Consider the following 14,298-nt stretch of genomic DNA (forward strand, 5'->3'; position numbering starts at 1 on the left):
AAGACAACGGGTGTGTGTGTGTGATGGGTGATGTCCCAGATTCACTTAGCAACCATGTGACTAATGTAACAACTGCAGCAATTCACTTAATGACGGTGGCAGGAAAGGCCATAACATGAAGTGAAACTCACTTTTTAAAACACAAAAATTCGGAGTTTAATTCTAATCGTAGGTTGAGGACTACTTATAATGAGGTCACAAAATGAATGGTTGAGGATGGCCTGTAAACTTGCTGAAATTAGCACCTAGATAATAAAAGTTGGGATTCAAAGTCACAAATTAAAAGAAGAAAAAACAACAACCAACCAACCAGAGTTTCAGCCTTGGAAAGTTGAACAGATCTTGTTAATCAATCAGGTAGCTTTTAAAACCTGGTGCAACGCTAATTGCCTTCACACCCTGCCCCAGAGGCCCCTTCCTGCCTCCCTAAATCCTTGCAACTTAGCTGATCACCCAGGGAGTTGGGCTGCTCGGATCCTATCACAATTCCATCTTTTAATGGGATTGTATTAGCAAAAAATAGATTTAAAAGACCACAGAAGTTTTTCGAGTTTCGCCCCTTTAAGAAGGGTGGATTTCAACTCCCAGGATTCCCCAGCCAACATGGGAGACAGCAACCTCAGCCACATTAGATGGTGGAATTCACCTCCCGGGATTCCCCAGCCAACATGGGAGAAAAGCAACCTCAGCCACTTAAGATGGTGGAATTCAACACCTGGGATTCCCAAGACAACATGGGAGACAACAACCTCAGCCACTTAAGATGGTGGAATTCAACTCCCGGGATTCCCCAGCCAACATGGGAGACAACAACCTCAGCCACTTAAGATGGTGGAATTCAACTCCTGGGATTCCCCAGCCAACATGGGAGACAGCAACCTCAGCCACATTAGATGGTGGAATTCACCTCCCGGGATTCCCAAGCCAACATGCGAGACAACAACCTCAGCCACTTAAGATGGTGGAATTCAACTCCTGGGATTCCCCAGCCAACATGGGAGACAGCAACCTCAGCCACATTAGATGGTGGAATTCACCTCCCGGGATTCCCCAGCCAACATGGGAGACAACAACCTCAGCCACTTAAGATGGTGGAATTCAACTCCTGGGATTCCCCAGCCAACATGGGAGACAGCAACCTCAGCCACATTAGATGGTGGAATTCAACTCCCGGGATTCCCCAGCCAACATGGGAGACAACAACCTCAGCCACTTAAGATGGTGGAATTCAACTCCTGGGATTCCCCAGCCAACATGGGAGAAAAGCAACCTCAGCCACTTAAGATGGTGGAATTCACCTCCCGGGATTCCCAAGCCAACATGCGAGACAACAACCTCAGCCACTTAAGATGGTGGAATTCAACTCCCGGGATTCCCAGCCAACATGGGAGACAGCAACCTCAGCCACTTAAGATGGTGGAATTCAACTCCCGGGATTCCCCAGCCAACATGGGAGACAGCAACCTCAGCCACTTAAGATGGTGGAATTCAACTCCCGGGATTCCCCAGCCAACATGGGAGACAGCAACCTCAGCCACTTAAGATGGTGGAATTCAACTCCTGGGATTCCCAAGCCAACATGGGAGACAGCAACCTCAGCCACTTAAGATGGTGGAATTCACCTCCCGGGATTCCCCAGCCAACATGGGAGACAACAACCTCAGCCACTTAAGATGGTGGAATTCAACTCCCGGGATTCCCCAGCCAACATGGGAGAAAAGCAACCTCAGCCACTTAAGATGGTGGAATTCAACTCCCGGGATTCCCCAGCCAACATGGGAGACAACAACCTCAGCCACTTAAGATGGTGGAATTCACCTCCCGGGATTCCCCAGCCAACATGGGAGACAACAACCTCAGTCACTTAAGATGGTGGAATTCAACTCCCGGGATTCCCCAGCCAACATGGGAGACAGCAACCTCAGCCACTTAAGATGGTGGAATTCAACTCCCGGGATTCCCCAGCCAACATGGGAGACAGCAACCTCAGCCACTTAAGATGGTGGAATTCAACTCCCGGGATTCCCCAGCCAACATGGGAGAAAAGCAACCTCAGCCACTTAAGATGGTGGAATTCAACTCCTGGGATTCCCCAGCCAACATGGGAGACAGCAACCTCAGCCACTTAAGATGGTGGAATTCAACTCCCGGGATTCCCCAGCCAACATGGGAGACAGCAACCTCAGCCACTTAAGATGGTGGAATTCAACTCCCGGGATTCCCCAGCCAACATGGGAGACAGCAACCTCAGCCACTTAAGATGGTGGAATTCAACTCCGGGATTCCCCAGCCAACATGGGAGAAAAGCAACCTCAACCACTTAAGATGGTGGAATTCAACTCCCGGGATTCCCCAGCCAACATGGGAGAAAAGCAACCTCAACCACTTAAGATGGTGGAATTCAACTCCCGGGATTCCCCAGCCAACATGGGAGACAACAACCTCAGCCACATTAGATGGTGGACTTCAACTCCCGGGATTCCCCAGCCAACATGGGAGACAGCAACCTCAGCCACTTAAGATGGTGGAATTCAACTCCTGGGATTCCCCAGCCAACATGGGAGACAACAACCTCAGCCACATTAGATGGTGGAATTCAACTCCCGGGGTTCCCAGCCAACATGGGAGACAGCAACCTCAGCCACATTAGATGGTGGAATTCAACTCCGGGATTCCCCAGCCAACATGGGGAGACAGCAACCTCAGCCACATTAGATGGTGGAATTCAACTCCGGGATTCCCAGCCAACATGGGAGACAACAACCTCAGCCACATTAGATGGTGGAATTCAACTCCCGGGGTTCCCCAGCCAACATGGGAGACAGCAACCTCAGCCACATTAGATGGTGGAATTCAACTCCCGGGTTCCCCAGCCAACATGGGAGACAGCAACCTCAGCCACATTAGATGGTGGAATTCAACTCCCGGGATTCCCCAGCCAACATGGGAGACAACAACCTCAGCCACATTAGATGGTGGAATTCAACTCCCGGGATTCCCCAGCCAACATGGAGACAGCAACCTCAGCCACTTAAGATGGTGGAATTCAACTCCCAGGATTCCCCAGCCAACATGGGAGACAGCAACCTCAGCCACTTAAGATGGTGGAATTCAACTCCCGGGATTCCCCAGCCAACATGGGAGACAACAACCTCAGCCACTTAAGATGGTGGAATTCAACTCCCGGGATTCCCAGCCAACATGGGAGACAACAACCTCAGCCACATTAGATGGTGGAATTCAACTCCCGGGATTCCCAGCCAACATGGGAGAAAAGCAACCTCAGCCACTTAAGATGGTGGAATTCAACTCCCGGGATTCCCCAGCCAACATGGGAGAAAAGCAACCTCAGCCACATTAGATGGTGGAATTCAACTCCCGGGATTCCCAAGACAACATGGGAGAAAAGCAACCTCAGCCACTTAAGAAGGTGGAATTCAACTCCCGGGATTCCCCAGCCAACATGGGAGACAACAACCTCAGCCACTTAAGAAGGTGGAATTCAACTCCCGGGATTCCCAAGACAACATGGGAGACAACAACCTCAGCCACTTAAGAAGGTGGAATTCAACTCCCGGGATTCCCCAGCCAACATGGGAGACAACAACCTCAGCCACTTAAGAAGGTGGAATTCAACTCCCGGGATTCCCCAGCCAACATGGGAGACAACAACCTCAGCCACTTAAGATGGTGGAATTCAACTCCCGGGATTCCCAAGCCAACATGGGAGACAGCAACCTCAGCCACTTAAGATGGTGGAATTCAACTCCCGGGATTCCCCAGCCAACATGGGAGACAACAACCTCAGCCACTTAAGATGGTGGAATTCAACTCCGGGATTCCCCAGCCAACATGGGAGACAACAACCTCAGCCACATTAGATGGTGGAATTCAACTCCCGGGATTCCCAAGACAACATGGGAGAAAAGCAACCTCAGCCACTTAAGATGGTGGAATTCAACTCCCGGGATTCCCAGCCAACATGGGAGAAAAGCAACCTCAGCCACATTAGATGGTGGAATTCAACTCCGGGATTCCCAAGACAACATGGGAGAAAAGCAACCTCAGCCACTTAAGAAGGTGGAATTCAACTCCCGGGATTCCCAGCCAACATGGGAGACAACAACCTCAGCCACTTAAGAAGGTGGAATTCAACTCCCGGGATTCCCAAGACAACATGGGAGACAACAACCTCAGCCACTTAAGAAGGTGGAATTCAACTCCCGGGATTCCCCAGCCAACATGGGAGACAACAACCTCAGCCACTTAAGAAGGTGGAATTCAACTCCCGGGATTCCCCAGCCAACATGGGAGACAACAACCTCAGCCACTTAAGATGGTGGAATTCAACTCCCGGGATTCCCCAGCCAACATGGGAGACAACAACCTCAGCCACATTAGATGGTGGAATTCAACTCCCGGGGTTCCCAGCCAACATGGGAGACAACAACCTCAGCCACTTAAGATGGTGGACTTCAACTCCCGGGGTTCCCCAGCCAACATGGGAGACAACAACCTCAGCCACATTAGATGGGGGAATTCAACTCCCGGGGTTCCCCAGCCAACATGGGAGACAACAACCTCAGCCACTTAAGATGGTGGAATTCAACTCCCGGGATTCCCAAGACAACATGGGAGAAAAGCAACCTCAGCCACATTAGATGGTGGAATTCAACTCCCGGGATTCCCAAGACAACATGGGAGAAAAGCAACCTCAGCCACATTAGATGGTGGAATTCAACTCCCGGGATTCCCAAGACAACATGGGAGAAAAGCAACCTCAGCCACTTAAGATGGTGGAATTCAACTCCCGGGGTTCCCCAGCCAACATGGGAGACAACAACCTCAGCCACTTAAGATGGTGGACTTCAACTCCCGGGGTTCCCAGCCAACATGGGAGACAACAACCTCAGCCACATTAGATGGGAATTCAACTCCCGGGTTCCCCAGCCAACATGGGAGACAACAACCTCAGCCACTTAAGATGGTGGAATTCAACTCCCGGGATTCCCAAGACAACATGGGAGAAAAGCAACCTCAGCCACTTAAGATGGTGGAATTCAACTCCCGGGGTTCCCCAGCCAACATGGGAGACAACAACCTCAGCCACTTAAGATGGTGGAATTCAACTCCCGAGATTCCCCAGCCAACATGGGAGACAACAACCTCAGCCACTTAAGATGGTGGAATTCAACTCCCGAGATTCCCCAGCCAACATGGGAGACAACAACCTCAGCCACATTAGATGGGGGAATTCAACTCCCGGGGTTCCCCAGCCAACATGGGAGACAACAACCTCAGCCACTTAAGATGGTGGAATTCAACTCCCGGGATTCCCCAGCCAACATGGGAGAAAAGCAACCTCAGCCACTTAAGAAGGTGGAATTCACCTCCCGGGATTCCCCAGCCAACATGGGAGACAACAACCTCAGCCACTTAAGATGGTGGACTTCAACTCCCGGGATTCCCCAGCCAACATGGGAGACAGCAACCTCAGCCACTTAAGATGGTGGAATTCACCTCCCGGGATTCCCCAGACAACATGGGAGACAGCAACCTCAGCCACTTAAGATGGTGGAATTCACCTCCCGGGATTCCCCAGACAACATGGGAGACAACAACCTCAGCCACTTAAGATGGTGGAATTCACCTCCCGGGATTCCCCAGCCAACATGGGAGAAAAGCAACCTCAGCCACTTAAGATGGTGGAATTCAACTCCCGGGATTCCCCAGCCAACATGGGAGACAGCAACCTCAGCCACTTAAGATGGTGGAATTCACCTCCCGGGATTCCCCAGACAACATGGGAGACAACAACCTCAGCCACTTAAGATGGTGGACTTCAACTCCCGGGATTCCCCAGCCAACATGGGAGACAGCAACCTCAGCCACATTAGATGGTGGAATTCAACTCCCGGGATTCCCCAGCCAACATGGGAGACGGCAACCTCAGCCACATTAGATGGTGGAATTCAACTCCCGGGATTCCCAGCCAACATGGGAGACGGCAACCTCAGCCACTAAGATGGTGGAATTCACCTCCCGGGATTCCCAGCCAACATGGGAGACAACAACCTCAGCCACTTAAGATGGTGGAATTCACCTCCCGGGATTCCCAGCCAACATGGGAGACAACAACCTCAGCCACATTAGATGGTGGACTTCAACTCCCGGGATTCCCCAGCCAACATGGGAGACAACAACCTCAGCCACTTAAGATGGTGGAATTCAACTCCCGGGATTCCCAGCCAACATGGGAGACAACAACCTCAGCCACATTAGATGGTGGACTTCAACTCCGGGATTCCCCAGCCAACATGGGAGACAGCAACCTCAGCCACTTAAGATGGTGGACTTCAACTCCGGGATTCCCAGCCAACATGGGAGAAAAGCAACCTCAGCCACTTAAGATGGTGGAATTCAACTCCCGGGATTCCCAAGCCAACATGGGAGACAACAACCTCAGCCACTTAAGATGGTGGAATTCACCTCCCGGGATTCCCCAGCCAACATGGGAGAAAAGCAACCTCAGCCACTTAAGATGGTGGAATTCAACTCCGGGATTCCCAAGCCAACATGGGAGACAACAACCTCAGCCACTTAAGATGGTGGAATTCAACTCCGGGATTCCCCAGCCAACATGGGAGACAGCAACCTCAGCCACTTAAGATGGTGGAATTCAACTCCCGGGATTCCCAAGCCAACATGGGAGACAACAACCTCAGCCACTTAAGATGGTGGAATTCAACTCCGGGATTCCCAAGCCAACATGGGAGACAACAACCTCAGCCACTTAAGATGGTGGAATTCAACTCCTGGGATTCCCCAGCCAACATGGGAGACAACAACCTCAGCCACTTAAGATGGTGGAATTCAACTCCCGGGATTCCCAAGCCAACATGGGAGACAACAACCTCAGCCACTTAAGATGGTGGAATTCAACTCCTGGGATTCCCCAGCCAACATGGGAGACAACAACCTCAGCCACTTAAGATGGTGGAATTCAACTCCCGGGATTCCCCAGCCAACATGGGAGACAACAACCTCAGCCTCATTAGATGGTGGAATTCAACTCCTGGGATTCCCCAGCCAACATGGGAGAAAAGCAACCTCAGCCACTTAAGATGGTGGACTTCAACTCCCGGGATTCTATGCTGGCTAGGGATTTCTGAGAGTTGGAGTCCACCCATCTTAAGTGACTGAGCTTGCTGTCTCCCATGTTGGCTGGGGAATCCCGGGAGTTGAAGTCCACCATCTTAAGATGTGTGGACTTCAACTTTAATACTCATCAAAAAGGAGACAGAGCATCAGTCGCGACTCCTATCCTGACTTTTTTGACCTTGTAAAGGGCTGCGCAAAGCTTGATTTGAGAACATGACAAATTCTCCAACGTGAAGCAGCCAAACAGTTCCCTTTCCCCAGGAGTCCTCTCGGCCACTTTCTACCTTTCTCTTCATCCTCTGATGCCTTCTTAGCAGTCTTCTCTTCTTTTTTCTCCTCCTTCTCTTCTTTCTGCTGGAAGGGGGGGAGGAGGGAAGGAATGAAAGAAAGAAAGAAAAAGAAAGAAGAGGGAGGGAGGGATGAAGGGAAGGGAAGAAATGGAGGAAGGTGGGAGGGTGGGAAGGAAGAAATGGAAGGGAGGCAGAGAAGGAAAGAAGGAGGGAAGAAATGGAGGGAGTGGGGGGAGAGAGAGAGAAGGAAGGGAAGTAGGGGAGGAAGGGAAAGAAAGAAGAAAGGAAAGAGGGAGGGATGAAAGGAGGGAGGGAAAAAATGAAAGAAGGGAAGGAGGCAGGGAAGGCGGGAGGAAGAGAAGGCAAGGAAGGAGAGGGGAAAAATGAAGGAAGAGAAGGGAAGTAGGGAGGGATGGAGGTAGAGAAGGAAAGAGGGAGGGAAGGAAGGAAGGAGAGGAGGGAAGGAAAAATGAAGGGAAGAAGGGAGGGATAGAGAAGTAGAGAAGGAAGGGAAGAGGGAGGGAGGGAAGGAAGGAGACAATGAGGGAGAGGAAAAGGAAACCCAGAAAAATTCTGGCCATCTAAAATATGCAACATTTAACCTAACGCTAATTTAACCTAACCTAACCCAACATTTAACCTAAAAAATGAAATATCTCCAGCCCTAACCTACCAGCTTGATTTCACATGAATATCATAGCTGGTTGTAAGTACCTACAAAAATATCCGTCTTCCTCCTTTTTTATCCTGGTTCTCCAAAATATAGGTAGTCCTCAACTTACTACCATTCATTTAGTGATCGTTCAATAGGCTCTCATAGCTATGACCAAGGCAGCATCAAACACGATCAAACTTTGGAGGCTTGGCAACTGGGCTGGCATGCATTTATGGCGGTTGTGGCATCCCGGGGGGGTCATGTCAACCCCTTTTGCGACCTTCCCGGATGGCTTCCGACAAGCCAAGTCAATGGGGAAGCTGGATTTGCTTAACGACTGCATGATTCATTTAACAATTACAGCGATTCACTTAACAGCGGCGGCATGAAAAGTGAGTAAAATGAGGCCAAGCTCCCTTAAGAAGTGTTTCATTTAGCAACATAAATTTGGTTTCAATTATGGTTGTAAGTCAAGGACTGCCTCTATTTACCCTGTGAAAATTAACTTATAAGCCTGCTAGAGATTAAAATGCCTTTTGTCACGCTCAAAAGAACTGACATGGCAAAATTAGGGTGTGGAAGACTTAGGACACCCCACAGCCGTTTCCCAACGGAGCAGGTTGGATTAAAAAACCCCAAGCGTTACTTAACCATAAAAATGTGCCAAGAAATTCTCTTTATCCCTCTGGCCAGAGGAGAAGGTAGAAATTAAATCAGGGTGGAATCGTAACAGGATCGACTGCTTTTCTTCAGCTGGTTGAATTCCAGTTGGGAAAATAAGGAAAAGTTTTGCCTTTTTTTGCAACTTTGGCTGGGTCTCCTGGGGTCTCTTGGGGAGGGGGAGAAAAAGGATAGATCCACCTTCCCTGCGGGGATCTCCTGAGGGGATCTGGGATAAGAACCGGCCTTTTGTTCAAGGACACAAATGATTTAAGGTTTTAGAATCAGTTGATTTTTCTCTGGATGTGAATGTCTTCTAGGCCAGGATGAAGACACTTTAAAACTGTGTTTCAAGATGGATGGACATTAACTCCCAGAATTCTCCAGTCAGCCTGCTTTAAGATGGATGGGTTTCAACTCCCAGAATTCTCCAGTCAGCATGCTTTAAGATGGATGGGTTTCAACTCCCAGAATTCCTCAGTCAGCATGCTTTAAGATGGATGGACTTCATCTCCCAGAATTCTCCAGTCAGCATGCTTTAAGATGGATGAACTACAACTCCCAAAATTCCCTAGTCAGCATGCTTTAAGATGGATGGACTTCAAATCCCAGAATTCCTCAGTCAACATGCTTTAAGATGAACTACAACTCCAGAATTCTCCAGTCAACATGCTTCAACATGGATTTCAACTCCCAGTCAGCCATGCTTTGAAGATGCATGGACTTGTAATTCCCAGAATGCTCCAGTCAACATGCCTTAAGATGCAACTCCCAGAATTCCCTAGGCAGCATGCTTTAAAGATGCGTGGACCTCAACTCCCAGAATTCCTCATCCAGCATGCTTTAAGATGTGTGGACTTCAACTCCCAGAATTCCCCAGCCAGCAAGCTTTAAGATGAACTTGAACTCCCAGAATTCCCCATTCGGCCATGCTGGCTAGGGAATTCTGGGAGTTGAAATCCAAAGTCCACTCCTCTTTAGACAAACAACTACATGACCTCTCTGCCTGCTAACAGGCTTGCCAAAATAACCATTTCAAACCCCCGTAAAGGACTTTTTGGCAACTTAACAGTCAAACAAAGCAGGATTGCTGATAACTCATCTGGTTTGTCGAGCAATTCAAATCAGCAAGATTTACCAGAGAGGATCGTGTAAAAGAGAAGCCATGTTTTTACAAACCAAAAATGTCCGCAGACACTGGGGCTTCGCGGCCTTCCACACAATTATGTGTTCTTGCTTACCTCCCGCTGTTTGCGACGTTCCTCGTCCTTTTTGGGATCTGGCACGGGGATATCTAATTCGGCACGGAGCGAAACCAGGTCTGCCACATTCAATTCAGGGGCCTACAAAGAGATAACAGAGATATTTTGCTTCCTGTTTGATGTTCTGAGCATCGTCTCCTCGTTTGAGCGCAAAAGTGATTCAAACTCGCACCCGGCTCAGTTTCCCGACCCTGAAGAATGTTTCAGAATAAAGCAAATTAGGAAGACTCAATGGTGCAAAACATAGTCCTCGAATTATGACCGCAAATAGGAGAACATCCATTGCTAAACAAGGCAGTTACTGAGTCACACCCAATTTTATGACCATTCGTTAAGCCCAGTTGTTAAGTGAATAATGCAGTTGTTAAGTGAATTCAGCTTCCCCCATTGCCTTGCTTGTCGGAAGCCGGCCGGGAAGGTTGCAAAATCTGATCACACAACCCCACAATACTGCAACCGTCACAAATAGAGGACAGTTGCCAAGCGCCCAAAATTTTAATGACCTGACTGTGGGGATACTGCAACGGTCGTAAGTTTGAGGACTGGCCGTAAGTTCCTTTTTTTTAGCACCACTGTAATTCTGAATAGCCACTATAGGGATGGTCATAACTTGAGGACTGTGTCAGGATTCCTATATTTTTGTCATCAGAATAAATGTTAGAATTTAATTTTGAAAATTTGGAATTATTAAGCCATTCATCCTCCAAAGCTAATAATTGCTGTTTCATCTACAGGTAGTCCTCGAGTTACGACCACAATTTCTGTTGTTAAGTGAAACATTTGCTCAGTGAGTTTTTTCCTGTTTCACCATAGTTAAGTGAATTGTTGCAGTTGTTAAGTTGAGGACTATCTATATTCTTAGGCCAATCCTATTGCTAGTGAAGCTCATCCATTATTTTAGCAACTGAATCAGACATTTATCCCAAAACAACAAATGAGATCATTTTTCACACTTATGACAGAGGCAGCCTTCCCGTGGTTACGCAACTGAAATTCAGATGCTCGGCAACCGACTCACACTTATGAAGGTTGTGTTGTGTGATCCCCTTTTGCGACCGTCTGACAAGCAAAGTCTATAAAGCCGGTTTCACAACCATGTGGCTAATAACTGCAGTGATTCACTAACAACTGCAGTGATTCACTTAAAAATGGCAGGAAGAAAGGTCATAAAATGAAGCAAAACTCACAACAAATGTGTGGTTTAGCAACAGATATTTTGGGCTTGATTGTGGTCGTAACTTGAGGACTAAATGTATGGCTTGGTTCTATATTTTGAGTAGTGTTTTTTTGCAAACAATTCTATTCTCAACCCTTTTCTACGCCTCAATTATTCATTTCTTTTTATCTTTTTAATTTTCATTTGTAAATCCGCCCGAAGGCTGCCTTACCTTCAGAAAATTACTGAGTTCTACAACTTTCTCAGGAAATCTTCTGGCGACAAGTTCTTCGGCCTCAAGGAGAGGAAGAAAAGAAATATTAAAAGTTGGAATGCATTTAAAAATATCTGTCGATGAAAAGAAGAAATAAGAATATTTTTGGGACCGCCCAACGCAGTCTTTTCCAAATTAAATAAAAAAACATTCAAAATATTTCATGTGAAATGAAACGAAAAACATTTCATATTAAATGAAGTGAAAAACGTTTTACATCCATGTAAAAACATTTACATGAAACAAAAATCATTTACATGAAATTAAATTCAAAACATTTTACAGTAAATTAAATTCAAAACATTTTACATTAAATGAAATAAAATGTATTTTACAGTAAATAAAATTAAAAACTTTTTATAATTACAATATTTTATGGGACTAAAAAGTTTGGCACCAATAATCAACACTTGCAGCCATCTTTAAATATTAATATGGTTTTGTTGCAGTCAGCCAGATGTTCAGAAATAATAATAATAACTATTACTATTATTATTGGTGAAATAGAATTTCCAATATTCCTGAATGGCGTGGACCATGGGCTATTTATTTTCTTGAACATTGAATAAATATTTTCTGTATTCATTCGATTTCTACATGCCCTCTATATTTGCTGGGGAGGTCATGAGAGGATGAAACAAGATGGAGGACAGAGGAATTGAAGACCTATTTTTCGCATCCCCCAAAAAAATATTTTGGCGGGGGTGTGTGGTGTTGAAACTGTACCCCAATTTTCTCACCTGGACGCAAAGGTTCTCCTTGAAGGAGTTCACCTGGGGAAGAGAAAGAGAAACAAGGATTGGGAAAGAAAGGGGAAAACTTGGAAGCCGCACAAAAGGAGCCCGGGCGCCTAGCCAGACGCTGGGATACCCGATCCTGCCCTACACCTGTTGGACTTCTCGCTCGGCCGGCCGTTTGACAGGAGATGGGAAGGGGTGCCAAGGCAGCCCCTCCCTGCCTGCCTGAATGCTTCTGAACCCTGGTGCCTTGGTCTGATTCGATACGCCCCATCCAACCCCCCACTTCATTTCAGGGGGCCCACAACAATCCAACAGGTGAAGCTGTTCTCTCAGCTGCTCTTCCCCAAACACCCCCTCCTGCACCGCCCAAAACAGTCTCCCTCTGCTCCTGATTTCTTTGCCCCCTCCCCCCATTCTAGCAGGTTGCTTAGAATAATTCAACAGGTGAAGCTTCCTCTCCTCAAAAACATCCCACCCGCCACCCACCCCACAATCCCCTCACTCCACAGATCCTGCTCCGATTTCCCTGACCAATCCAAGCCTCCTCCTCCCCCAGTGTCCATTCTGCCTGGTTGCTTGGAGCAATCCAACAGGTGCAGCTTTCTCTCTACAGCCCCTCCCCACCCCCAAAAACCCTTAACCCCCCAAAACAACCTAGTTCTGAGTGGATTCCCTCCTTGCCTGCCTCTGATCCCAGGATCCTGCTCTGATTTCCCTCCCCCCACCTCCATTTTAGCAGGGCCCCACTCTGCCTGCAGGGAATAATTCAACAGGTGAAGCTTTCTCTCCTCAAACATGTCCCTACACCCCCCCATCCTGCTCTGATTTCTCCCATTCCCCCAGGATCCACACACACACACACCCCTCCCCCTCCTCCATTTTAGAAGCCCCCCTTTGCAGGGAACAATCCAACAGGTGCAGCTCTTACCACCCCTCGATCTCCTTACCCACCCACCCCAAAACAGCCCAGTCCTGAGCGGATTCCCCTCCGTGCCTGCCTTTGATCCCGGGACCCTGTTCTGATTTCTCCCTGCCCCCACCCATCCAGGATCCTTCCCCCTCCCCATTTTAGCAGGGGCCCCTCCCCGCCTGCTGGGATCCATCCAACAGGTGAAGCTTCTCTCTCCCCCAACCCAACCTCCCCAACCTCCAAAAAGGGCAACGCTGGACGGATCCCGTCGGGGGAGGGGAGGAAAAAGCCCCTACCAGGCAGCCTCCAAGCGGAAGTCCAACAGGGCAAGCCGCTCCCACGCGGTGTAGGAAGAGGACGCGGGATCTTTCCCCACCCCCACAACCCGTTTACCTGCGCCTCGCACACGGGAGAGACCTCTAGGGTGGCCATCAGGAGGAGGAGAAAGGAAAGAAGCGGGGTTTTTGTGCACGTCCGAAGGGCTGACCCGAGTTTGGAGGGGAGAATTTGCAAAGGCGTCGATTCCGTGAAACGGCTGAGGCGCGAAGCGAAAACGAAAGAGAAGCTGGGAGGAGAGAAAGAGAAACCGGGCAGGGCTTCCCAGCCCTGGGAGGCGGGGTCGGAACTGGTGGGGGGAGGGAGGGCAGGCAAATTGGCAGGCCGGCATCCAACCGGTGCACCCGGACCGCCACCCACCCGCTGCAAATGCACCGGTGGTTTTGCATGCAACAAGCATTTCCAGGCTCCCCTCTCTGCAAGAAACGGGGCTTCGGGGGCGATTCCTGATCTTACACAACCGCCTTGCAAGGTAGGCAGGGTTCCGTCCACGCCCCCCTTGCCCCCCCGGAGGCTTTGCAAAGGCACCGAGTGGGGTGGAGTTTCTTTTGCAGAAGAAGCGCTCGCAAAGAAAGGAATTGGGGGAGGGGGCGGCTGGGGGCGTGCTGAGACCCCAGGGGGAGGAGTAGGGGTGGGGTGATTGTTCTGCCCTGGAGGTTGACTGACACACACACACAGACAGAGAGAGAGAGAGAGCGCGTTTTATTTTGGTTAGAGGGAGGGATGGTCTCTGAGAAATGTCTCAACTCCTGGCCACTTGGAAGACCGGTGGACTTCAACACCCAGAATTCCTCAGGCAGCCTTATCGGCTGGGGAATTCTGGGCATTGAAATCCACAGATCTTAAATCAGCCA

General features: G+C 48.9%; 1 protein-coding gene and 1 long non-coding RNA gene across 3 annotated transcripts in view; one reads left to right on the plus strand and one right to left on the minus strand.

The window, feature by feature from the left end:
• LOC148129176 (uncharacterized) overlaps positions 1-11,476 on the plus strand; it is a 12,952-nt gene extending 1,476 nt beyond the window's left edge. The window contains exon 2 of the long non-coding RNA XR_015745655.1: positions 9,087-11,476. This is a non-coding gene — a long non-coding RNA (uncharacterized LOC148129176). The remainder of the gene's footprint in view (positions 1-9,086) is intronic.
• PSME1 (proteasome activator subunit 1) overlaps positions 1-13,858 on the minus strand; it is a 20,394-nt gene extending 6,536 nt beyond the window's left edge. The window contains exons 1-5 of one of the 2 annotated variants that reach the window (XM_026683103.2): positions 13,502-13,858; positions 12,199-12,231; positions 11,417-11,479; positions 10,008-10,109; positions 7,446-7,512 (exon numbers count right to left, since the gene is read on the minus strand). In XM_026683103.2, the coding sequence (XP_026538888.1) occupies positions 7,446-7,512; positions 10,008-10,109; positions 11,417-11,479; positions 12,199-12,231; positions 13,502-13,540 (304 nt within the window). In that variant the 5' untranslated portion in view covers positions 13,541-13,858. Of the gene's footprint in view, positions 1-7,445; positions 7,516-10,007; positions 10,110-11,416; positions 11,480-12,198; positions 12,232-13,501 lie in introns of both variants that reach the window. The other variant, XM_026683102.2, reaches the window with a different exon arrangement.
• Positions 13,859-14,298: the final 440 nt, after the last annotated feature.

Source organism: Notechis scutatus, chromosome Z (genome assembly GCF_049901735.1).
Source record: "Notechis scutatus isolate UNSWTSFEM ecotype Mainland chromosome Z, rNotScu1.2, whole genome shotgun sequence".
In the NCBI taxonomy this organism is placed as follows: Eukaryota; Metazoa; Chordata; class Lepidosauria; order Squamata; family Elapidae; genus Notechis; species Notechis scutatus.